A 24,237-nucleotide genomic window follows, 5' to 3' on the forward strand; every position below is an offset into this window, starting at 1 on the left:
TTGGATTATATGCAGAACTCAAACATATTTGGGAAAATCAAATCGACGTTGGCTTTTTTCATTGCAATATGCTTGCTTTCAATTTAGGTTTTTAAATTATACTAATGATTTTTTTTAAAAAAGCCCAAACCAACAACAGATATCCAACAAAGTTGGAAGATGCTAAATGAAGTCTGCTTGTCAAAGCACTTTGTGCCTATACTGGAATTTTAATCAGTCCTGATTTTTCCATTGTAGTCACATGAAGGGGTATTTATTCAGTCATGCGCTTACAAGGTTTTTAAATTACACTAATCGGTTTTTTTAAAAGGCCAAAACCAACAACATATCAAACAAAGTTGGAAGATGCTAAATAAAGTCTGATTGACAAAACACTTTGAGCCTATACTGGAGTTTGAATCAGTGTTGATTTTTCTACTGTTGTCACATGAAGGAATATTTATTCAGTCATTCGTTTACAAGATTTAGAGGTCACCCAGCTCTGAAATTATTTCAGGGAGGCTTATTCTGAAAATAGAAAACAATAAAAGAATAACAATGGAAAATAATTTCAGGCATTCAGACAAACACCCTCAAACATATAGCTACACATTGTAAAGATAACTAACTGGGCTTTACCAACATTTTACTAATCAAAGGGCTGGAGAAACAATCAGGTTTTTAGTCTTCCAAAATATAATAAGATATCATTGGTAACCACTGGTCTGGTAATAAGTAGTCATTAGTCAGCCAACTGACTTCTTTTCTATTTTTGAGTTGTCCCTTCCTTGTGAGAGATTTTGGCCATAGAAATAGATCAGGTTCTTGTTGTGAGAGGTCCACGTCCTGCTCAGCTGTTCACAGATTTCGTATCTTAAGCCAGTGTTTCTGTCACCTGACTGAAGCTGGGTGAGAAGATTCCTTTTTTTATTTAGACCCTAACCTTAAAAAAAAAGAGGTGAAAATCCAGGAAAAAAGGCTCTTAGAACTATTTCTTAATGTGGCGAACAATCATAGAGAAAAAAATCCTAGACACAAAAGAAAGGAACTAAGGGGAGAAAAGTTAAATACCTTTTAAAACCTCGGGAAATACAGAAGCCCTGGTTGGCTTTCAGCCTCTGGCACCACATCCTCTCTGACCTCCTCACTATTGGACTCAGGTGCCAGGTGCATGGGACTATGGTACCGCACCACAACCATCTTTCTATCCTCGGGATCCATGACCAGCTGCATGAGAAGTGGACGGGTCACAACAATTCTATTCTCTATAGCAGTGATTTTCAACCTTTTTTGAGCACATTTTTTACATTTACAAAATCCTGGGGCACACCACCAACCAAAATGACACAAAATGGCACTCTAACACAGTACATATTATACATATAGTTAATAATATAGTTCAAATATCTATATACACCATCAGGATAGACATAACCAGCTGAGGCTGAGGCTTCATCTAGCGGTGGCAACATTTACCTCCAGTCCTGACCAGGATTAGAAATTGGGACCATGGGGAGGAGTAGCAGTTTCAACTCCTCACCACGGCCACACAATGACAAGTGCACCGCAGCCCGAGCGGGGGACCTTCCTGGGTGTGGATGAGAGGCAGCCTGCTATTGGTTCATTGCTAGTGGTTGGGATTAATCCTAGAAGTTGATTGGTCAGTGAGCGTTCCCTGTGCCTCCACTCTTCTTGTCGCTGATAGCTGGAGGGATTATGAGGGGAATGTCTATGTACGGATGGAGGTGGCTGGCGGCGGGCCGGATAAATGACCTCCGTGGGCCGTATCCGGCATGTGGGCCGTAGTTTGGGAACCCATGTTTAATTTCCCCACGGCACATCTGACCATGTCTCATGGGTTGAAAAACACTGCTCTATAGGTCAGCACCTGGATTATAGGTCTCTATAGGTCAGCTTCTCTAAAGGAGTTTCTGGCTTGCCTGGGTGAAAAGATCTAAACGTTTGTGCACTAAGCGGTGTGGAAGTAAAGTGCTGAAGTTGGGGGACTGTGCACAATTTAAAAGTAAAATAAGATTTTAAATGAGACAGTAAAAGATAGCCCAGAGCTGAAATGAGCGGCTATCTAGCAATTGAGAATACCATAGAGAGAGATGAAATCCCAATAACATTGTTGAAGTCTTTGCAACTGGACTTGGTGAAAATTAAAGACATTTGAAAGAGAATAATGAATTTGAAGAAAATATCCCATATATGGAATTAAAGCATTTGGGAATTGCCCCCCCCCTCTTTTTCTAATATAATGATGTCTTGATTAAAAACTAGAATAGAGGTAGAAATAAGAATATACACGTTTATATAAAGCAATAGTTAGATGGAAACATTGGAGGTTGAAATATAGTATTATAAGATATGTTTAAATAATAGAATGATTGGTACTAGAATGGTATATTATATCTTTGAATAACCAAATAATGAAGGAATATGTCTTAATATAAACAAAGTGTTCATACTAGGATTAGTAATGGTGGCCTGACTAGAAGCTAGAATAGACATAGAAATAAGAAAAAGGGGGAATATTAGCAGATATAATTTTTATATAATAGAATAAAAATAATAATTAGATGGAAAGATTAGAGATTGAAAGATGGTATTGATAAATCCACAGTAACTGAATTTAAACATGCCTGGGATAAACATATATCCATCCTAAGATAAAATACAGAAAATAGTATAAGGGCAGACTAGATGGATCATGAGGTCTTTTTCTGCCGTCAGTCTTCTATGTTTCTCTATGTTTCTGTGGTATTACTATATACGCTTAATATAATTAGCATTAAAATGGAATGTTGAAATATTGAATTGCTCTAAAACAAACATTTATATCAACACTAGGATTTATATAAGTTTGATTAATGTAACAACTGTTCTCGTTGTTGTTGTTATTATTATTGCTGTTTGTATCAAAATGAATTATAGCCAGAGGCCACATTGTTCATGTATTGATATTGATATATATTTGAAATAGCCCAACAATTTAACATTACAATTAAATAATTAAATTAACATCAGATTTAAAAAAAACCAGTACACTTCCTGTCAGAAAATGATATTTCATAAGGTAAAGGATTTCTGCTGATCCCAGATTTACTGAACCTTGCCTGAATATTTGAATCTGGCATTTTCTCAATGCATTTTTTATTAAAGTTTTTATAAACCCAACAAATTCTATATTCTAATTATTTAAAAGATTTCAAGCATACTAAACAAATCAATTTTTCAATGAAGCAGAAAATGGCACCCTTATCAAGGAATTACCGAGGAGAAAACTACATCTTCACCAAGGCTGGTCTATGACTATAATAAAAGTTGAATGATTGACACCCAAACCAACATAGGCAGGGCAAGCTATTGTATATAAACAGAGACCAAACCCCATTCCCTTCTAGTACTGATGATGTCACCTAATTTGATAATGAAACAACTTCAAGCAAACAACCAAGTTCAGGGAACACTAAGGTCTTCTCCATCCATATTTTTTTAAAACAAAAACAACTATTTCACTTTGTACTTAAGGAATAGTGGATGAGAGCAACATCATAACTATGTGCCCCAAATCTATACGATTTTTATATAGACAGGTCAATTTTTCAGTGGGGATTATTATCTGTTAATTATGTATAAAGTTGCAGTGAAATTTATATCTTCCTTAATGAATGTTTAATGTTTCTTTGTGTGCATTCTTTTGCATAAACTAAATTCATGAAGAGATCCATCATTTATAGGTGCTTATGTGATTTTAAATGAAGGTACCGGTACTTTTCTGGGCTCACACATTATGTACAGTAATGGTTTGTTTAACCCTTGACAGCCGAATACATCATAATCATTTTGGCTGATAAAAAACAGCTTATCCAAATCAGTGAATCAAATCTAAAAAGGAAATCATACTAATGGGTGTGTCTGCTACTTTAAAGAACATAGAGGAAGCAATGACTTTTATCAAAATGCCAGTAAGGTTTTTAAATAAATTCACTGTGTCCAGGGGATAGAATGACTCAATTAGAAAAATATTAATATTCCCTACAGGAAATGACCATAGTGTTTATTCAGAATATATATCTTCTTTTTTGAAATATCATGCTTGTACTTGTGCATTTTACTTCAGCTACCTTTTATCTGATCAACATGATGAGCTCAATTTGAGACTTGCAAACTTATGAGTTCAAATTGCGTTCAAAAGAGGTTCGTCAAAAGAAAAAATATAAGCATCAGAAGACTCATAACATGTTACATGATTATTGATTATTATTGGGCACATCTTTTTACTTTTTAGTTTTTAGGGTTGGTGACTGAAACAAAATTTGCATTGGAATAATAGGAGAATAAGCTGCCATCCTACACTCTGGGAAGCACAAAAAGGAGAAATCTGGTTTTCCAAATCTCCTGCTATTCTTTTTCATCTTCACTTTTATCAAGGGAAAGAAAGTAGATAGAACAAATACTGTGCAAAAGAGAGATGGGAATACCACTCTTCCTTTTTCCTTTTCCTTTTTTAAGATTTCTCTGCTTCAGATTCCTCTGACTATAGGATTGGAATGCTTTACCTAGAAAAAGAAATACTTGCCCTGTTTAAGTATCAATAAAAACGTCTGTAAAACATTTAAGAAATATAAAAGCAACCAAGTAGAAATAAAACTATTAGATTGATCCAGTGTAAATTGCTTGGAAATATCAAGCTATAGAGAAATTATAGCTACCACTGAAAAAAATACAGCTTTAAGTAAGGCTGGTCATCTCTCTAAGATACACTGGATTCAAATTCCAGGCTCCGGCTCTTTGAAAAATCTCTTTAATAGATCGGTGATCTCTTGAACAGCATGCTGCAAGTCTCCAGAGAGGGGCAGCATACAAATCTAATAAATAATAAATAATAATAATAAATAATGCAATCTGGTGACAAAGGAAGGATTCCCTGCAAATTAGGTGGGGAGGGTACAAAGAAAACTTTGACTGTCAATTAAAAAAAGAACAAATCTAAAATTCCCATAGAAGAAATACTTTTATTGAAGTAAATGGAATGGAAGGTATCAAACAATGTCCATGATGTCTTCAAAAGTGAAGCAAGTTTACAATTTATTTACTTATTGCACTTTTATGCCGCCCAATCCCGTAAGACTCAGGGTGGCTAAAATCCCAAATTCTATTGTTGGAATTATAATATCAGGTTGTTTCCAGGCAGAATGAATGGAATCCCTGTGGGTCACAGGTAAAAGGAGAGGGGCAGGTACAGTCAAAAGGAAAACAAAGAGAGAAAAAATGGGTTTCTTCCCTCATACAATCTATATGTGTCCCTGAAAATTTGGGGCATAATTAAGGTCTATATAAGGCAGACAAAAATAAGATTCTCCTCGTTCCTTTTATCTATTATTTATCTATTCGGTATGAATCACTAAGATTATAACACAGTAAAGGGAAAATAAATGTTGACCTGTGCTCATTCAAATACACACAAGCATGCACAATTCTCTAGGAATGTTTTTTCCCCTCCCTGTCTGCTCTTTCCATAGGAACTGCTGTGCCAATGAAGTTAGACTAAAATTATGCAACTAATTGAAATGATTTACCTGCTCCAAAGAGTAGAAAGATGAATAAGCAGTGGGTCTCCATCACTTTTCCTCTTTGAAATAAACACTTGGGCATCCAATATGTTCAAGATACTAGTTGAAGTAAAACTTTTTTAAAAAACAAGGGTGCTTGGAAATAGGACCACAGAGCTATTGTTTCACAACACCTGCTTATGCGGATAGGCAGCTGAAAGCCAGGATGCCAACTGGAAGGGGGTACAGTCTATTTTTGACAAGCCAACAGGAACAATCTATTTTTGACAAGCTTAGACTCAGAACAGTTTTTGTCTAAGTTGCATATCCTGTGTGTGTGTGTGTGTGTGCACACAGTGTATATATATGTGTGTGTGTGCATGTATTTATGTATATACATATACATATAATATACATATACACGTACACACATACATACATACATATATATATACACTGATCAAAAAAATAAAGGGAACACTCAAAGAACACATCCTAGATCTGAATGAATGAAATATTCTCATTGAATACTTTGTTCTGTACAAAGTTGAATGTGCACAACAGCATGTGAAATTGATTGTCAATCAATGTTGCTTCCTAAGTGGACAGTTTGATTTCAAAGACGTTTGATAGTTTTTTTCGGTGTGGGCGGAAAAGTATAGTGTCTGAGCGGCAGTCCCCTTGGGACTGGGCGGCATAGAAGTATAAATAAATAAATAAATAAATAAATAGATAAATAAATAATAGATAGATAGATAGATAAATCACTTCTTTTTTATTAAAAGAAATTAATAATAAAACAAAACCAAAATCTATTACTATTAAAACTAAAACAACCAGCAAAATAAAAAACATAACTATTAATAAAAACAGGTGAGGGCTGGGGTTTTTTTTTCTCTGTTATTATTTAAGTGCTTTTACCATATGCTTTAAATCAATAGTCACCTCTCTCTCTGTTTCTCTCTCTTTTCTGTCATTCACTGCCTCAATCATTTTCTCATTTCTCTTTTTTTCTCCCCTTTTTTCTATTATTTCTCTCTCTCTTCCTTCCACTCTTCTCTCTCTCTTGCTTTCTTCCTCTCTCTCACTTTCTCTCACTCTCTTCCTTCCTCTCTCCTCTCTCTCTCTCGGTCTTGCTCTCTCTCTTCCTTCTCTCTTCTCTCTCTCTTTTGCTTTCTTTCTCTCTCCCCCTCTTGCTCTCTCTCTCTCTTTTTCTCACTTTCTGTCTCCCACTCTCCTTTCTATCTCACTCTGTCTGTTGCTCTCTCTCTCTCTCTCTTATTCTCTTTCTCTGGTTTTCTTTCTTTCTCTCTCTCTCTTGCTTTCTCTCTTGTTTTCTTTCTCTCTCTCTTTCTTTCTCTCTCTCACACTTTCTCTCTCTTGTTCTCTCTCTCTCTTTCTCATTTTCTCTCTCTCTTGCTCTGTCTGTTGCTCTCTCTCACACTCTTATTCTCTCTTTCTCTCTCTTCCTTTCTTCTCTGTGGTGGCCAGTGAAGGTTTTTCTTAGTTTGAATGACCCTTTCAATCTAGCCATCTACTAAAACTCAACTTCTCCCAGACTCCTCCCACATTAAAAAGAATGACTGATTGATCTGTTGATGCCTGTTGGAAGGGGCAGGAACATAGCTGAGGAATTGACCAATCTCTTTCTTTAACTTGCCATGTATACTGGAAATAAAGGTCAAGATTTCCCTTATCCTGTAGTGTCTAGTGACACTCTGGGGGCGGTGTTCATCTCTGTTTCTTAGCCAAGGGAGACAGCACTGGCTGAAGGCATTTCCGGAGTCATGTAGCCAGCATGACATTACACTGCAGCGAAGAGCATGTGGCGAAACACGGAACACTGTACTTCCCCTCCTAAGAAGTGCCTATTTATCTACTCACATTTGCATGCTTTCAAACTGCTAAGGTGGGAGAAGCTGGTGCAAGAACAGGATTCCCCTGTTATGTGGTGCTCAGATTTCGTTGTCAAACCTTCCAGCTGACAAACTCAGCTTCTTAACTGCTGAGCCATCATGCCAGGAAATAAAGACACTATTTAGTGACAAAACACAACAATGCCTCGATAGAGGTCAGCATCAGGCACTGCAAATCTCATGCCAATACAGTTTTCTTCTAGGTCAAGAACTGGTAAATTTTGGGTAAAGAGCTCAAATGAACATTTGGAATATATATGTTGAAAGATGGAATGACGTGGTGATTCCCACAATGGAAGAATGGGCAGTAAATGCAATGGCATTGGCAAGAGATGGCAACACTCACTGTCCTAATTAAAGAGAAATTATAAAGTTTTGTTTCCATTTGGAAACCATTTCTGAGTTGCCCGTGAAATCTGGTGGGTTACTAGTTAACGGAGACTGTAACTGGATCTCCCCAAATGTGTTCGTGGCCATTTTGAAGAGTTGCTCATGACAGTTGATCTGCATTGCAAGAATTCCTCTAGGATAAGATATTTCCTGTTTCACGGCATCAGACAGAGTGCTGGCAGCAGTGAAGGTAAAACTTCAGCATTGGAAGAATGTGTTTGGATGATGAACTCACAGAAGGAATTTCAACCTCAGTTTCTCTATTTATAGAACTGAGAGTGTGTCTATGTGTTCATTGGACTCATGGGCACCACGTTAGAAACCCCAACTTCAATGGACTGTGTGAAACTGGCCTATAGAGAATAGAATAGAATTGTTGTGGCCCATCTGTGTCCCACACAGCTGGTCATGTATTGCAGGTATCGAGAGATGGTTGTGGCACGGTACCATAGGTACCATAGCACCCAAGTCCAATAACAAGGAGGTCGGAGTGGATTTGGTGTCAGAAGCTGCAAGCCAACCAAGACCTTCTGCATCTCCCAAAGTGCACATGAGAGATTTAGGAGAAGAGGAGAAGTCTCTTCTTGATGCTAGGGCACCCAGGGCTGCTAGAAGGCAGGAGTGGCTAAGCAAGAGGAGATCTCTTCATGAATAGATCTGTAGACTATTTAAGGCTTAGTCACATGATGCTTCAGTGCGAAGACAACTTTGTTTTGTTCCAGTTTGTCTCTCTCTCTCTCTCTCTCTCTCTCTCTCTCTCTCTCTCCCCTCTGTCTGACATTCATGTTTAGATTATGAATTACAAACCGGGCAATATCATTTTCCTCCTTTAAATCATTACTTCGACATTTATTACTGAAATTTCATTGGAACAATAGAAGACCAGTGTAACCAGATAATCTGAAGACTTGAATAGAGACGATGATCATTTATCCCCGCCAAATGAGTTTAACATTTTATTTTTATTTCATAGAATATTTTTTATGTAGAATTAGAAAATGTTAGCTAGATATTTAGAAACATAGATGATACTTAAATCCATATTCACAAATATTTTTGTAACAACAGTTTGTGTCATTTTGTATATTGGCATGAGTGAAATCAGTTCTGCAAGGTTACTGTCCTATATTTATATGAGGAAGTAAATCCTATTGAATTCAGTAGAACTGGTGTGACTAGACACACAGTCTTTGCCAAAAAAGTTTGCCAACACTGCTCTAAAGCCTTGTTAGATACTTTCTTAAATATCTAGAACAGAACAAGGGTTTAACTCTCAGCCCAGTGATTTTATTAACAAAATCTCTTACTTTTTGTGATTATAATATGCAGAAGCAGAAATCTTAGATCCCAAGAGTGAATGTCAAGTTTTACACAAGGCTTCAGATTATTAGTATTGTGGGAATTCTAAAAGACAGCATATTGAACCCCTCTTAATACAAACTGCTGTAAACAATTTGCAGCTTAAAACATGTCTATATTATCCTTACATATGTATTCATACTGATTGATATTTTGAAATATCAGAAGGAGGGCATATGGATTTTCCTTAAAATGCATGAATTAAGACATGGTTTTGGATCTTACCATTTGTTGATATTGGGATTTTCACAGAAGGAAGTTTGCACTTTATTTTGCTGCTGAACTATATATGAAAACATTTGGAACAATTGAGAGATCCTCCTGAAGAGGGATATTGGGAGATACTGGACAGAGGGGGGCTAAGAAAGTTTCCTTCTCTAAATTTCTTGAAGTTCACTTACTCAAGGACAAACCATGCTCTCTCACCAAATGTCCTGATTTCAATCTTGCTGGCTTAATTCAAGGAGTCGACCAGCAAAAACAACAAGGGTTCCAGTGATGCAAACTAACATGAAGATGCCAAGGAGAAGATGGTCCATCACCATTGCAACAAACTTCCATTCTTCTACAGCCTGACGGTTAGAAAAGAAATGTAAAGCAAAGAAATTATAATTTTCATTAAAAGCCAGGAGTTATTTAAAACAGATTTTTCTCTTCAAAATCTATCTTCTTTTGATTGACGAATATGATAGGCAATGAAAGTCAATATCTATAATAACCATGACATATGGAAGGCTGTGACTTAGAATGTAAGAAAAACAACTGAGATTGACTTAATAAGTGAAATCACAATAAACAATAAATATGAGGAATTGAAAGTAATATTATCATAAAATCAAAATGAGCTAAATACAAAAGGTAAGTGACCAGTACAAAAGAAATACGTTCCATCCTCATACCGTTAAATAAATGTAACATGTTTTGGGTTTTATGGTTAATTTCTCAATAAAGATATAATGAGCACCAACTATACGGATTCCTCAATTCATTTGTATGGTGTTCTCTTGGGCTCTCTGGTAGAATCCTCCCAAAAATTCACAGGTACAAATTTCAGACACACACACGTTTGAAAATTCAAAACAATGTTCTTTATAATGAAAATTCACTTAAACTAAGCCCTCTTTTGTTATAGCAAAGAGCACTGGTCTCCAAACAAACTGGTAATTTATACAAGTCCCTTATCAGTCCTGTGATACTTAGCTTGTAGCTGTGAGGCAATTCGAAGTCCTTCTTTCACAAAGTGAAACACACTTTGCTCTGGTTTAGGTTCAAAGCGGGGGGAAATCAGCACACAAAAAGTCAAAGTCAGGAAAGCAGTCATGAAACATAACGATCAGATAATCCTCCACAATGGCCAAACCTACAGCCTGCTCTTTATAGCAGCCTCACTAATGACCAGAGCCCCACCCAACCACAGGTGGCCTCATTTTCTTTGATAATAATCTCTCAGTTGTTGCTGCCTATGCATCGCTCTCCGCATGCGTGGCTGTATCATTAACTCTTGTTCTGAATCCAAGGAGGAGCTAGATAATTGATCTCCTTCTGAGCTGTCTGCCACACTCTCCTCCTCCCTGTCACTCATGTCTTCTTGGTCAGAGGAGCCTTCATCATCAGATTCCACCAGGGGCAAAACAGGCCTGCAGCATGTGGATGTCTCCCCCACATCCACAGTCCTTGGGGCAGGAGCTGGGCCAGAGCTAACCACAACATATGGTATGGAAAACAGACTATATATAGGTACTTTCAAAGACATACCATTAGAAATTCTTTAATTGAAACCTGGGAAAAAATTAAAAACAAACTTTATTCTAGAGTACCTTACTGGACTGCACCTTTGGAAGCTCAGATACACCCCAGTAAACTACAGTGGAATAAAATTTCAAGATATAAAGATTTAATAGGACAGTCAAAACAGTTGAAAACAATGACAGAATTAGAAAAACAAGGTATAAACCTTGATTGGTATATGTAATTGCAGGCAAGATATACAATTGCAGGCAAGATATAATGAAGATAATAAAGAAGAAGGTATAAATATTGAAAAAACTAAACTAGATGAAATTTTATTTGGCTCAGATGGGCAAATTGTTTTAGAATTTGAACAAGTTAAAGATACAATGATAAAGTGGATGAAGAATACAGTGATCCCCCGATTATCGCGAGGGTTCCATTCCAAGACCCCTCGCGATAATCGATTTTTCGGGATGCAGTGGTGCGGAAGTAAAAACACCATCTGCGCATGCGTGCCCCTTTTTCCATGGCCGCGCATGCGCAGATGGTGTTTTTACTTCCGCACCTGGGAAGACCCAGCAGCTGAGGAGCCGCCTGCCTGCCCGCTTGTCCGCCGCTTTTCCGCTTGTCCGCCGCTTTTCCGCTTGTCCGCCCGCCGCTTTTCCGCCCGCCGCTTGTCCGCCGCTTTTCCGCTTGTCCGCCGCTTGTCCGCTTGTCCGCCCGCCGCTTTTCCACCCGCCGCTTGTCCGCTGCTTTTCCGCTTGTCCGGCCGCTTGTCTGCTTGTCCGGCCGCCGCTTGTCTGCCGCTTTTCCGCTTGTCCGGCCGCCGCTTGTCCGCCGCTCTGGGAGTTGAAGACCCAGGGAAGGTTCCTTCGGCCGCCCACCAGCTGATCTGCTCGGCAGCGCAGTAGCAGCGAGGAGCCGAAGATGGGGTTTCCCCGTTGCCCACGCAAAGGGGAAACCCCATCTTCGGCTCCTCGCTGCTACTGCACTGCCGAGCAGATCAGCTGGTGGGCGGCCGAAGGAACCTTCCCTGGGTGCCGCCCGCCGCTCGAGAGCAAGAGGGGGAGAGATAGAGAAAGAGAAAGAAGGAAAGAAAGAGATGAGAGAGGGAGGAAGAGAGTGTGAGAGAGGAAGAAGCAAGATAGAGAAAGAGAGAGAGAAAGAAAGATGAGAAAGGAAGGGAGTGACGTCATCGGGTGGAAAAATCGCAATATAGCGTTTCGCAAAGATCGAGATCGCGAAACTCGGGGGATCACTGTATAGGATATTCAATAGATATAGATAAATGGCAATAAATTTGGGAAAGAAATTATAAAATGTCAATGTCACCCAGAAATATCCTTATTAGGTATTTTACCAGAAAATTTTAATAAAGAAGAAATATATTTGATTATACATATTTTAACAGCAGCTAGAATAGCATATGCACAAAATTGGAAGCTGAATAAAATTCCAGACGAAAGAGAAATATTACGTAAGATTTTAGATTGTGCTGAAATGAATAGGCTTACTTTAAAACTTAAAGGTAAAGAGGGGTGTGATTACTATAAGATCTGGGGAAAGTTTTATGAATGGTTGGAAACTAAAAATAATTGAGAAGTATTTTCTTTTAATTACTTTTGAAGAAATACATGATGATTTAATTTTAATCTATTAAAGACCCAGATGACGAAATAAGGATTGGTGGCAGCATTGGATAAGGAGTCAACACAGAGATGAAAGGATTAAATTAGATATTGAATTAAGATGTTAAGATGTTTATGTTTTATTATCAATAGAAAAAGGGAATATAAGGGACTAGATTTCATAATATTGTTATCTGTAGATGAAATATATTTCATGTGTAGTTAATTTTAACGTATCAAAGAAATATAATTAATTATTATTTTAAGCATTGATTCTGTGTTTTTTATTGCTCATGTTGTTTTATTGTATGTTGGAAGAAAAATAAAGAAAAAATTTATACCCAAAAAATTCTTGTGACCAATCACTGTATTGTGATTTTTTTCCTTTTTTAATTTTGCTTGCTCACTCTTAAAAATGTTTAATAAAAGAAAAATATGTTGAGGTGATTTGGTCAAATAGAGACAATGAGCACTGACCATATTGCAAAACAAAAATAAAACAAAGCAAGATTTAGTTGTTATTGGAAAGTGAATTGCAAACACACAATTCATCTTACAGACAGAAACATAAATGATTTGGAAAGGGCCAGTCACCAGATAGGAGCTCTATTTGTTCCAGAACATATTTACTTTCCATTTATTACAACAAGCTGTATAGTTTGCTTCCAAGTCTATTACTGTATTACATTTTTTTGGCCAGATGAGGGAGCCAAATACTACGCAGTAACATTTGTCTAGGTGGCTAACGGAAACACTGAGCTGGAAAGAGAAGACAAAAGTTTATTGTAGCAACAACTTTTTAATCTTTTGGTTATTTGGGGAATAATAAACCTTGTTGTCACCCTGCCCCGTTGAATTATGATGTTTTATTTAGAGTGTTTTAAATCTAAATGGAAAGATAGGTTGGTGCAATGGCACTAGACCTATGGTTGGGGGTCACCACAACATGAGGAACTGTATTAAGGGGTCGTGGTCAGCGTTCCCTGTAAGCTGTGCGTGTGGGCACGCGTGCACCCCAAAATACCCTCCACGCACCCTTTTCCACGGGCACGCGCTCCCCATCCCCCTGCCAGCCCATGGGGGAGGGCAGGGGGAGGCGCCGGCAGTAGAAAGAAAGGGAGCCGTGGCCTCCCCTGCCTCCCCACAGTGCCTCCGGCCCCCTCGCGCCCCTGGCCTCTTGGCCCAGCCCCTGCCCGCCCAATCCGCCCCCTCTCTTCCTCCACCGCCACCTGCCTTAGGGCGCGACTCTGCAGCTTCTTCTCCTCATCCGCGCTCCCAGCCAGGGGGCTGCAAGAGAGGGTTTTCTCCACGGGCTTCGGGAATGCCCACCCTGCCCCTCTCGCAGCACCTTCGCTGGGAGCGCTTTCGTCCCGGACCTTTCAGTAAGGGGGCTGCAGTAGAGGCAGGGCAGGCATTCCCAAAGCGCTCGGAGAAAGTGCTCTCGCAGCCCCCTCGCTGACAGAGAGAGAGAGTGGGGGAGAGAAAGTAAGTGAGAAAGAGAGAGAGAGCGAAAGGGGTGGAGAGAGAGATAGCAAGAGAGAGAAAGAAAGAAAGAAAGAAAGATAGAAAGAAAGAAAGAGTGGGACAGAAAGAAAGCAAGAGAGAGAGAGCGAGAGCAAGAGGGGACAGAGAAAGAGAGAGAAATGACTCTTGATTTAAAGCATATGGTAAAAATCACCCAAATAATAACAGAGGGGAAAAAACCCAGCCGTTTGTGTGTGTGTGTGAACTCTTGAACCATTTCCAATAGCTCACCTGTTATTGGAAATGGTTCAAGAGTTCACACACACACACATACACACACACACAAGGGGGGAGGAGACAGGGATGGAAAAAGAGAAGATAGTAATAATAGTAATAGATTTTGGTTTTGTTTTATTATTAATTTCTTTTAATAAAAAAGAAGGGATTTATTTATTTATTTATTTATTCATTCATTCATTCATTCATTCATTCATTCATTCATTTATTTATTTATTTATTTATTTATTTATTTATTTATTTATACTTCTATGTCGCCCAGTCCCAAAGGGACTGCCGCTCAGACACTATACTTTTCCGCCCACACCGGAAAAAAATTAGAGGGAACATTGGTCGTGGTGTTAGAAAGGTTGAGAACCACAACATAAGACTTTCCTGGAAGAACAAAACAGTGGATGGCCAGGTGGAATCCAGCACTTTGTTTGGAAATATGCCCATCTGTCCACAGGATGAGGAAATCAAATCCTTGGAGGGAAGAATTGCCCTTCTAGTAAATGGGGGTTTTCTATCTGGTCATCCCCTTTGTTGCAGCCTTTTTAAGAGAGGGCCTGTGACATATTCTCAGCATTCCAAATAATCCCTTGCTGAAGCCTCAGCCCCAGCCATGCCCATGAGTGATGCCCATAATAGATAAGGCCAAAAAACCTTCTAAAACCCATCCAGCCAAGTCACCCAGGAAAGGGTTGAATTCTGTACAGAATCAGCCATTTTATTCAAAGTGTTGGAAGAAAGAAACAAATAAAATGCACAGGAAATTAAAGAGAACAGTTAAGAAAGGAGGAAAGAAATATAATTAACTCTGGTGTGCATCAACACTATTCATAATACTGTAACTTCCTTTCTATTCTTGCCAATTATTCTTTCATCAAGATTCAAGAAATTGTGCAAAACTCACCAGGAATCCCACAAGTTTGTGATCCCAGAATTTTCTGTTTCTCTTCTGAATTGTGCTGAACCTACTTCAGACCATGCAATTTGGCACTATCCAAAAATACATTTCCCTAACTAAAATCAGATTGTTCTGGACCAGTGAGTTTTACATGTTCCTAACTGAATTTAAATATGACATTCACATTTAATTTAATACAATATACAACATTGCTCTGTATTCCTATTCTCTATACCAATGATTTTCGATCTTTTTTGAGCCACAGCAAATTTTTTACATTTATAAAATCCTGGGGCACACCACCAAACAAAATGACACAAAATGACACTCTAAGACACTCTCCTCTCTTTTTCCATCCCTGTCTCTCCCCCCTTGTGTGTGTGTGTGTATGTGTGTGTGTGTGTGTGTGTGTGTGTATACACACTCTTGAACCATTTCCATTTTTCTCTCTCTTATTTTTTGGGTGCTTTTTATCATATGCTTTAAATCAAGAGTCACTTCTCTCTCTCCTTTGTTTCTCTCTCTCATTCTCTCATTCCTCTCATTCTCTGCCTCATTCATTTTCTCATTTCTCTTTTTTCTCCCCTTTTTTCTCTCATTTCTCTCTCTCCCTTCCTCTCCTCCTCTCTTTCTCTCTTGCTTTCTTTCTCTCTTTCTCTTTCTTTCTCTCTCTCTTTCTATTTCTTTCTTTCTCTCTCTCTTTCTCTCTCTCTCTTTCTTTCTCTCTCTTTCTTTCTTTCTCTCTCTCCCTCTCTCTCTCTCTCTTGCTTTCTCTCTCTCTCTCTTGCTTTCTTTCTCTCTCTTTCTCTCTCTCTTTCTCTCTCCCCCTCTCTTTCTCTCTCACTCGCTCTTTCTCTGGCTCTCTCTCTTTCTCTCTCTCTCTTGCTATCTCTCTTTCTCTCTCATACTCCATGCTGGCAACAGCGGCATCAGGCAGTAGCCGCAGGACGGCGGCAGGGTGGTCGGCTGCAAGCGGAAACTCCAGGGCGGAGGCACCGACAATGGCAGCTGGACGTGTTGCTGGATGCCATACATGCTGGTGCTGTGCTGGGCATGGGCACCTCCGTTCCAGCCCAGCCAGCAGGCCAGTGTCAGCTGCGCTCCCATGCACAGCACAGTGCCAGCATGTATGGCATCCAGCAACACATCCAGCTGCCGCTGTCGGTGCCTCCGCCCTGGAGCTCCCGCTCACAGTCGCCGTCCCGAGGTTACTGTCCAGTGCTGCTGCTGCCGGCACCCTCCGACCAGGCCTCAAAGCTCATCTGCTGCCGCTGCCAGGGAAGCTCCAGCCGGGTGGGGCACTGCGGCTGCTGGTGCCTCTGCCCTGGAGCTCCCGCTCGCAACCACAGGCCCATGGCTACTGCCCAGTGCCACTGCTGCCGGCGCCCTCCCACTCCCGCTGCCAGTGCCTTCCTGCCGGTCCCCAAACCTCACCTGCCGTGAAGAAGGAAGGCGCAAAGAAGGAAGGCGTGAAGAAGGAAGCTCAGCTCAGCTTCCAGTCTTGCAACTTTTTGCTCTTCGTGCCCTCAGCTGAGTTCCCTTCTTCGCGGCATAACCAACCAGTGGTTGAAAAACAGTGCACAATACACAATGCTTTGCTTTTTGAGGATTACAACTTTCTTGATTTTTCCTGTCCTCTTGTTTTCATTTTAGGCAGTAACATTTATAAAAGTCAATGCCACTGTTCAACATATGCTCCTTCCAGCATCCTCTCAATTCTTTTTCATCCTGAATGATTTTATCTCTTTCATTTTTAAGTTCATTTACTCTGCTGGAGGCTCCTAATTTACCCTCTTCCCCCTGCACTTCAAAAAAAAAATTAGAATGAAGCTGAAGTGTTGGAATGCTGAAAGGAATATTTTAATTATGTGTATAAGATGGATAATAATATGTTGAATATGAATACATTTATTTTTAAATAAAAACATATTTTAAAAGCAGATATTCGCCAAAATTCTTGGATCTGTAAGTAATCCGATTACTTTTATTTATTCTGTCATCTTGTTCCTATTCATTTGTCTGTGTTACTTAATGTCATATTTTTCTTATTATTTTAATTCATTGAGAAAGTGTCACAATGGTTTTTTTTTTCAAATATTGAAAAATACCTCTGCTTTTTCCATTGTATAACAGGCAACTTTCACCAGTTTATGGATTTCTTATTTGATACACACCCATAACTATCCAGATGACCTCCATTCATAACGTCTGATGTGTGTTTTAATCCATTTGTTTATATCATATGTATTTATCAACATCCTTACACAAGATTTGATCTCCATCATATAGCTGTTTCTCTTTCTTTCTCTTAATTTCATAAATATAAAAGACCTTTTTATTATTTTCTTCATTTTCTTCATGTTCTTTACCATGTTCTCCTTATCAAGTTGCAATTTTCCATATGGCATAGTTATCAACTGATGAAGCTGGGTAGGTAGTCTTTCGATTTATGGCTGTTCATTTAGTGACCATTCAAAGATACAACGGCACTGAAAAAATGTCACTTATAATTATTTTTAACACTTACAGCCATTGCAGCATCCCCATGGTCACCTGATCGAAACTCTGGTGACTCATATTTATGGCAATTGCAGTGTCCCAGGGTCATGTCGTCACCTTTTGTACTATTGTCCCAGAGAAATGTTAATGTAGTAAAAAGAGATTTTCAATGTCTAAGTGTGGAGCTGGGTAAAATAACTGATTCAGTGACTTTCTCAGAGGTGTTACCAGTTTGGGGCCAAGAGGATAAAACAACGTGTATCAGAGAGTTTAATGTGTGGTTAAGGCAGTGGTGTAAAGCTGAAGGTTTTGGCTATGTAAGTCATCATATCAGTAGGTGGTCTAATAGGGAGTTGTTTAAGAGGGATGATTTGCATCCATCATACAGAGGTACCCGGGTGCTTGGTGAGGAATTCAGAACTTTTTTGGACAGGCATTTAAACTAGGTAAAGGGGACAGAGATGTAACTGATGTGGGTGATTTCTGTCCCCGACCAATGAGGATAAACCAGTTTTTGGAAGCATATGAAAAAGGAGCTGCAAATAAAATAGATGTAGTTGTTGATGATAAGGGGCAAACTAATAATGAAAACAATGTTCTTCGGGTAATGTGCACGAATGCTCGAAGCTTGAGCAACAAGCTCTGTGAGTTAATGGCCATAATATCTAGAGATAATTTGGATCTGGTTGTCATAACTGAGACATGGTTTAAGGATTCTAATGAATGGGAAATATCCATACCAGGATATACACTGTATAGGAAGGATAGAATAGAGAGAAGGGGAGGTGGATTAGCCATTTATGTTAAAGAAAGTCTAAAAACAACACTAATTCAAAATACATGTCAAAATCTGGAGACTCTCTGGATTTGCATGCAAAATAAAGAAGGTTCTGTCATTAGAATTGGGGTGATCTATAGGCCTCCAGGGCAATCTGAGGAATATGACAACAAGATGGTGGATGAAATTACCCTAATGGCAGTTAAGGGAGATATTGTGGTTATGGGTGATTTCAACATGCCTGATGTTGACTGGAATATCCCCAGTGCCCTTACATGCAAAAGTAAGAATATAGTAGAGGCCTTTACAGGAGCAGCTCTTGCACAGCTAATTAAGACACCAACTAGAGGGGAGAATATTCTAGATTTAGTTTTTACGAATGGGAATTGGGTTTCAGAGGTCAAGGTGGGAGAAAATTTAGGTTGCAGTGACCATCTATGTTTGTGGTTTGATGTAAAAACTGATTGTGAGCAATCCTATACTGCAACCAAAGTATTGGATTTCAGAAAAACAAATTTTAATGCAATGGGGGAATATTTAAATAATGAATTAAAGGGGAGGGATAAAATGGCAGAAGCGAGCACCCAGCGGACTGTATTTAAAAAGGCCATCTTAAAAGCCACAGGACTGTATGTAAGGCAAATAACTAAAAGTAAAAGGAAGAAGAAACCGCTATGGTTTAGCAATGATGTAAGGGCTATAGTCAATGAAAAACGGCTGCCTATAGGACGTATAAAGAGTCTGGAAGTATAGCTGATAGAGAGGTGTATAAAATGAGACAGAAGGAGGCGAAACAGATAATACATGCTGCTAAAGCCTCAAAAGAGGAAGAAATTGCCAAATCTGTAAAGAAGGGGGATAAAACCTTCTTCAGATATATTAGTGATAGGAAGAAGAAAAACTGCAGCATCACGAAGCCTAGTACCGGGAATAATACATGCATTGATGGGAATAAGGAGATCGCTGACCATTTCAATAGTTACTTCTGTTCAGTTTTCTCAAAAGACACCTTACAAAATAATACTATAGAGGGATATAGCATTGCTTCCAGCTGTACGGATTCAGCTCCAGTGATCTTAGAAGCTGATGTCTTAGAAGAACTTGAACGATTAAAGATAAATAAGGCAATGGGTCCAGATGGCATCCACCCCAGAGTTCTTAAAGAACTCAGATCAGTCATTGCTACCCCCCTGACTGATTTGTTTAACCAATCCCTGTTAACAGGAGATGTTCCTGAGGATTGGGGAATGGCCAGTGTTGTGCCTATCCACAAGAAGGGCAGTAGAGAAGAAGCTGGTAACTACAGGCCAGTTAGCTTGACATCAGTTATAGTTAAAATGATGGAGACTCCACTCAAAAAGAGGATAAATCAGCACCCAAAAAACAATAACTTATTGGACCCAAATCAGCATGGCTTTACTGAAGGCAAATCATGTCAGACTAATCTCATTGATTTCTTTGACTATGTCACAAAGGTGTTGGATCAAGGTGGTGCGGTGGATATTGCCTATCTGGACTTCAGCAAAGCCTTTGATACGGTTCCACATAAAGGGCTGATAGATAAATTAGTGAAGATTGGACTTAATCCCTGGATAGTTCAGTGGATTTCAAGCTGGCTGAAGCATAGACATCAGAGAGTTATTGTTAATGGCGAATATTCTGAGCAGAGACAGGTTACAAGCGGTGTGCCACAAGGCTCTGTTCTGGGTCCTATTCTTTTTAATATGTTTGTGAGTGACATAGGGGAAGGTTTGGTAGGGAAGGTTTGCCTATTTACCGATGACTCTAAAGTGTGCAATAGGGTTGATATTCCTGGTTGATATTATGGTAAATGATTTAGCTTTACTAGATAAATGGTCAAAGCAATGGAAACTGCAGTTTAATGTTTCCAAATATAAAATAATGCACTCGGGGAAAAGGCATCCTCAATCTGAGTATTGCATTGGCAGTTCTGTGTTAGCAAAAACTTCAGAAGAGAAGGATTTAGGGGTAGTGATTTCTGACAGTCTCAAAATGGGTGAGCAGTGTGGTCGGGCAGTAGGAAAAGCAAGTAGGATGCTTGGCTGCATAGCCAGAGGTATAACAAGCAGGAAGAGGGAGATTGTGATCCCCTTATATAGAGCGCTGGTGAGACCACATTTGGAGTACTGTGTTCATTTCTGGAGATCTCACCTACAAAAAGATATTGACAAAATTGAACGGGTCCAAAGACGGGCTACAAGAATGGTGGAAGGTCTTAAGCATAAAACGTATCAGGAAAGACTTAATGAACTCAATCTGTATAGTCTGGAGGACAGAAGGAAAAGGGGGGACATGATCGAAACATTTAAATATGTTAAAGGGTTAAATAAGGTTCAGGAGGGAAGTGTTTTTAATAGGAAAGTGAACACAAGAACAAGGGGACACAATCTGAAGTTAGTTGGGGGAAAGATCAAAAGCAACGTGAGGAAATATTATTTCACTGAAAGAATAGTAGATCCTTGGAACAAACTTGCAGCAGACGTGGTAGATAAATCCACAGTAACTGAATTTAAACATGCCTGGGATAAACATATATCCATCCTAAGATAAAACACAGGAAATAGTATAAGGGCAGACTAGATGGACCATGAGGTCTTTTTCTGCCGTCAGTCTTCTATGTTTCTATGTTTCTATTTTGACCAGCGAAGTCAATGGCGAAACCTGATTCACTTAACAACCATGTTACTAACTTAATAACTGCATTGATCCCTTAAAATGAGTCAAAATTCGCTTAATAATAGAAAGTTTGGGCTCAATTGTGGTCATAAGATGAGGACTACCTATATTTACCTCAGGAATGAAATTCATCTGAGAAAATTCAAAATCAGCATTGTCTACTTTGTGGTTCAGAATATTTTGGGGTTTTACACATTCCTGCAGCTGTCTGTCTCCTGTCTGTCTCTTTCTCTCTGACACACACACACACCCTCAGAGGTTTTAAACGATTCCCATTGGATCATTAATTCTTACATTATTGGATTCTTGATCTGATTTCATTGACTCAGCAATGTATTTGATGCCTTCAATTGCACTTTTAACATCTGGATTTTTAGTAAGCGATGTCTGGAAATTCATAGCTGCGGGTCCTTGTTTCCCTGAGATTTCAGAGATATCTACGTCCTCAGTGAAAATCCTGTTCTCCTGCTTATTTTTGGAGGGACGTTTCATTGTTGAGAAAAACATAACGTTTGGAATTGTTTCAATAAATATCTGAAAGAAATAGACACCGATTAGAGAATTTAAGCAAATTACTAAATGCCACATCTCTTAATCTCTAAAGAAAATAGATTACAATACTTTTTGAGACTGGGACTCAAGGAAGCAAGTAGAAGTATAAGAATAATTCAAGTTACCCACTATTGTTTACTTGTTTAATGACTATTAAATGTTCAACTATTGCTTAGTATAGGAAGTTAGAATTACACGGACTTTTATCAATTACAGAGCAAATATTGGTTTTATTATAGTTAATGGCATATGGAACGGGGCTGGCCATGAAGTCTCAGTTGCTAAAAATGAAAAATGTCACATGTTTTTGCTGAATTTGAAAATTAAGAGAGACTAGGATAGATCTATTTCACCTTTGTACTGGCCTCATCAGCTAGCCATACCCTCTTATTGGGATTTGACAGAAAAACACACGCACACACACAAATTGTTTAAAATTAATTAAAATGGAAAAAGTTAAATGCAAGCGGTATTAAAAACATTAAAGCTAGCCAATCAAAAGAGGATGAGATACACAAGAAGAAAAAGAAGGGGTTATTTGACTTATACACAAAATAATTTAAAGTTAAAATATAAAATAAATATAAATTTAACTTACTTGCTTGAAAATCTTCTTCCTTGGCCTTTCAGTTAAAACACTGACTTAACAACAAGTCATTGCTACAAGATCTTTATAGAGTTAGCTGCTGCTAAGAAGTAGCATCCTTCTGCTTATGCTTCTCTGGCACAATTGGAGCTAGGATATAAATATTGCCTCTGCTAGAAAGACATAATATAGAGCTATCCTGTCTAGGATCCATTGAGAGCTTATTTTATTGATTTCTTCTTAAAGGAGTCCATCACCTCATTTGTCTCACTAGGGTCTATTGTTTGGGCTATACAATGAATGGAGACATACTTCCTTTTCTTTATCCCAATATCCTATCCTAGGCTTGAAAAATGTAGGTCACCTTACCTTCCTCACCCACTGTGGCATAGTGTGAGTACTGGGTGAGCGATGGTGGGTATTGATCACTATGACAGTGATGATGATAGAAGATATGACTAACACCATGGTGAACAACATGTATTTGCCAATCAAGGGAACAGCACTGGAAGTTGAAGGAATCAGCTCCACAATGACCAGAAGAAACACAGTCAAAGAAAGCAGGACAGAGATGCTCAGGGTCATCTTCTCCCCTGGGATAAATGAGGGGAAAATAGTAAATTGAAACATTTAACAAACAAAATAGAACAAGAAAGTGCAATTGGTGATTCAGGAGAAACCAGGGAAGAATTGTCGTATTGAATTTCGGTAGCTACTACGATTCAACCCCACTATAATGTATTTTAGAATCATCCAACTATTTGTGCAAATATAAAAGTAATGCCTTATATTGCCTCCACAATGGTTGGATAATGCTTTAAAAAGTCATAAGTCATTAGTGGAGAAGCTGTCCAGGATCTGGGAAACCTAGGTTGGATTTGGACATATAGGTCAGTTCTGTGCTGCCTGATTTAATCAACATGAGCTATACAGTTTGGGGACCCATAATCCAGGGCACCAATTGATTCCCGAGATCTACACAGAGGATTGTGTGAGAAACCCATATCCTTAAGAGGAGCAAGCCACTCTGACATCCAGCCACCAGACTCACACAGATAAGGCACGAAAATTATGTTCGGACATTTCCCCTTGTTCCTCTGTCCCCCTTCCTGATTTTCTAGCATGTTTCCTGGGATGCCAAATCCTGTGTGTTTTTTAGCTGAAAAGGCGAAGCGATTAATTTTAGAAAATTCTCAAAATGCTTCCCAACATTATTTCAAGTGGATTTTTGTTTTCAAAAGGCAACAAAGATGGAGAGGGGCGGAGTCAATGGCGCTGGCGGTACAGAGTTTTTCCTTGTCCATGGGGAAACTCTGAATCCCCGCTGCCTGGGGGGCTTTGGTTCCTATGCAACCAAGCTGGATCCTCCCTGAAGGGGAGGTGATGCAGGGGATGCTGCCGGCGGGCTGGTTTGGGGTCAGCATACCCCACCAGTCGAACCGGTTTGTCTTGCACCAGCAGTGGTGAAATCGGCTGGGCTGCCGTGCCTAAGCCGACCAAGCCAAGCTGACACCACAATGAAAGGATTTTAAAGTAAGCTTGAAGTCACCTGAAGAGAGGAACTAAGTTAAGAATGGTGCTGGTGAGTGATTCAGCTTATTGGAGCTTGGACTGATTTTCTTGATTTTCAAATGGAAACAAAAGCTTGGGAAAAAAATGGAGAGGAAGCAGCTAATTGGCATTTGGAAACAATAGCAGAAAACTTCTGGAAGGACGATAAAAGCCCAAGATTGAGGATTTTAAAATTTGTTTATCGGATTATTGAACTATTTCAAAATATGAATTTTAGCAAATTGGTTTTAATCAGCTGATAAAATAAAATTTTTATTATATAAAGTTATATAAGTTTAAAATATTTTTTGTGGAATTAATAAGACTGCCACCTGTTGGTTGGAGGAATAATGACAGGAGAAG

The 24,237-nt window shown here is 39.0% G+C and overlaps 1 protein-coding gene across 1 annotated transcript in view; it reads right to left on the bottom strand.

Annotated features, from left to right (window-relative positions):
- Positions 1–9,642: 9,642 nt before the first annotated feature.
- The window catches only part of LOC139169226 (acetylcholine receptor subunit alpha-like), a 29,778-nt gene continuing 15,183 nt past the window's right edge, over positions 9,643–24,237 (bottom strand). The window contains exons 7-9 of the mRNA XM_070755151.1: positions 22,693–22,916; positions 21,480–21,719; positions 9,643–9,774 (exon numbers count right to left, since the gene is read on the bottom strand). Of these exons, the coding sequence (XP_070611252.1) occupies positions 9,643–9,774; positions 21,480–21,719; positions 22,693–22,916 (596 nt within the window). The remainder of the gene's footprint in view (positions 9,775–21,479; positions 21,720–22,692; positions 22,917–24,237) is intronic.

Source organism: Erythrolamprus reginae, chromosome 1 (assembly GCF_031021105.1).
Source record: "Erythrolamprus reginae isolate rEryReg1 chromosome 1, rEryReg1.hap1, whole genome shotgun sequence".
Classification (NCBI taxonomy): Eukaryota; Metazoa; Chordata; class Lepidosauria; order Squamata; family Dipsadidae; genus Erythrolamprus; species Erythrolamprus reginae.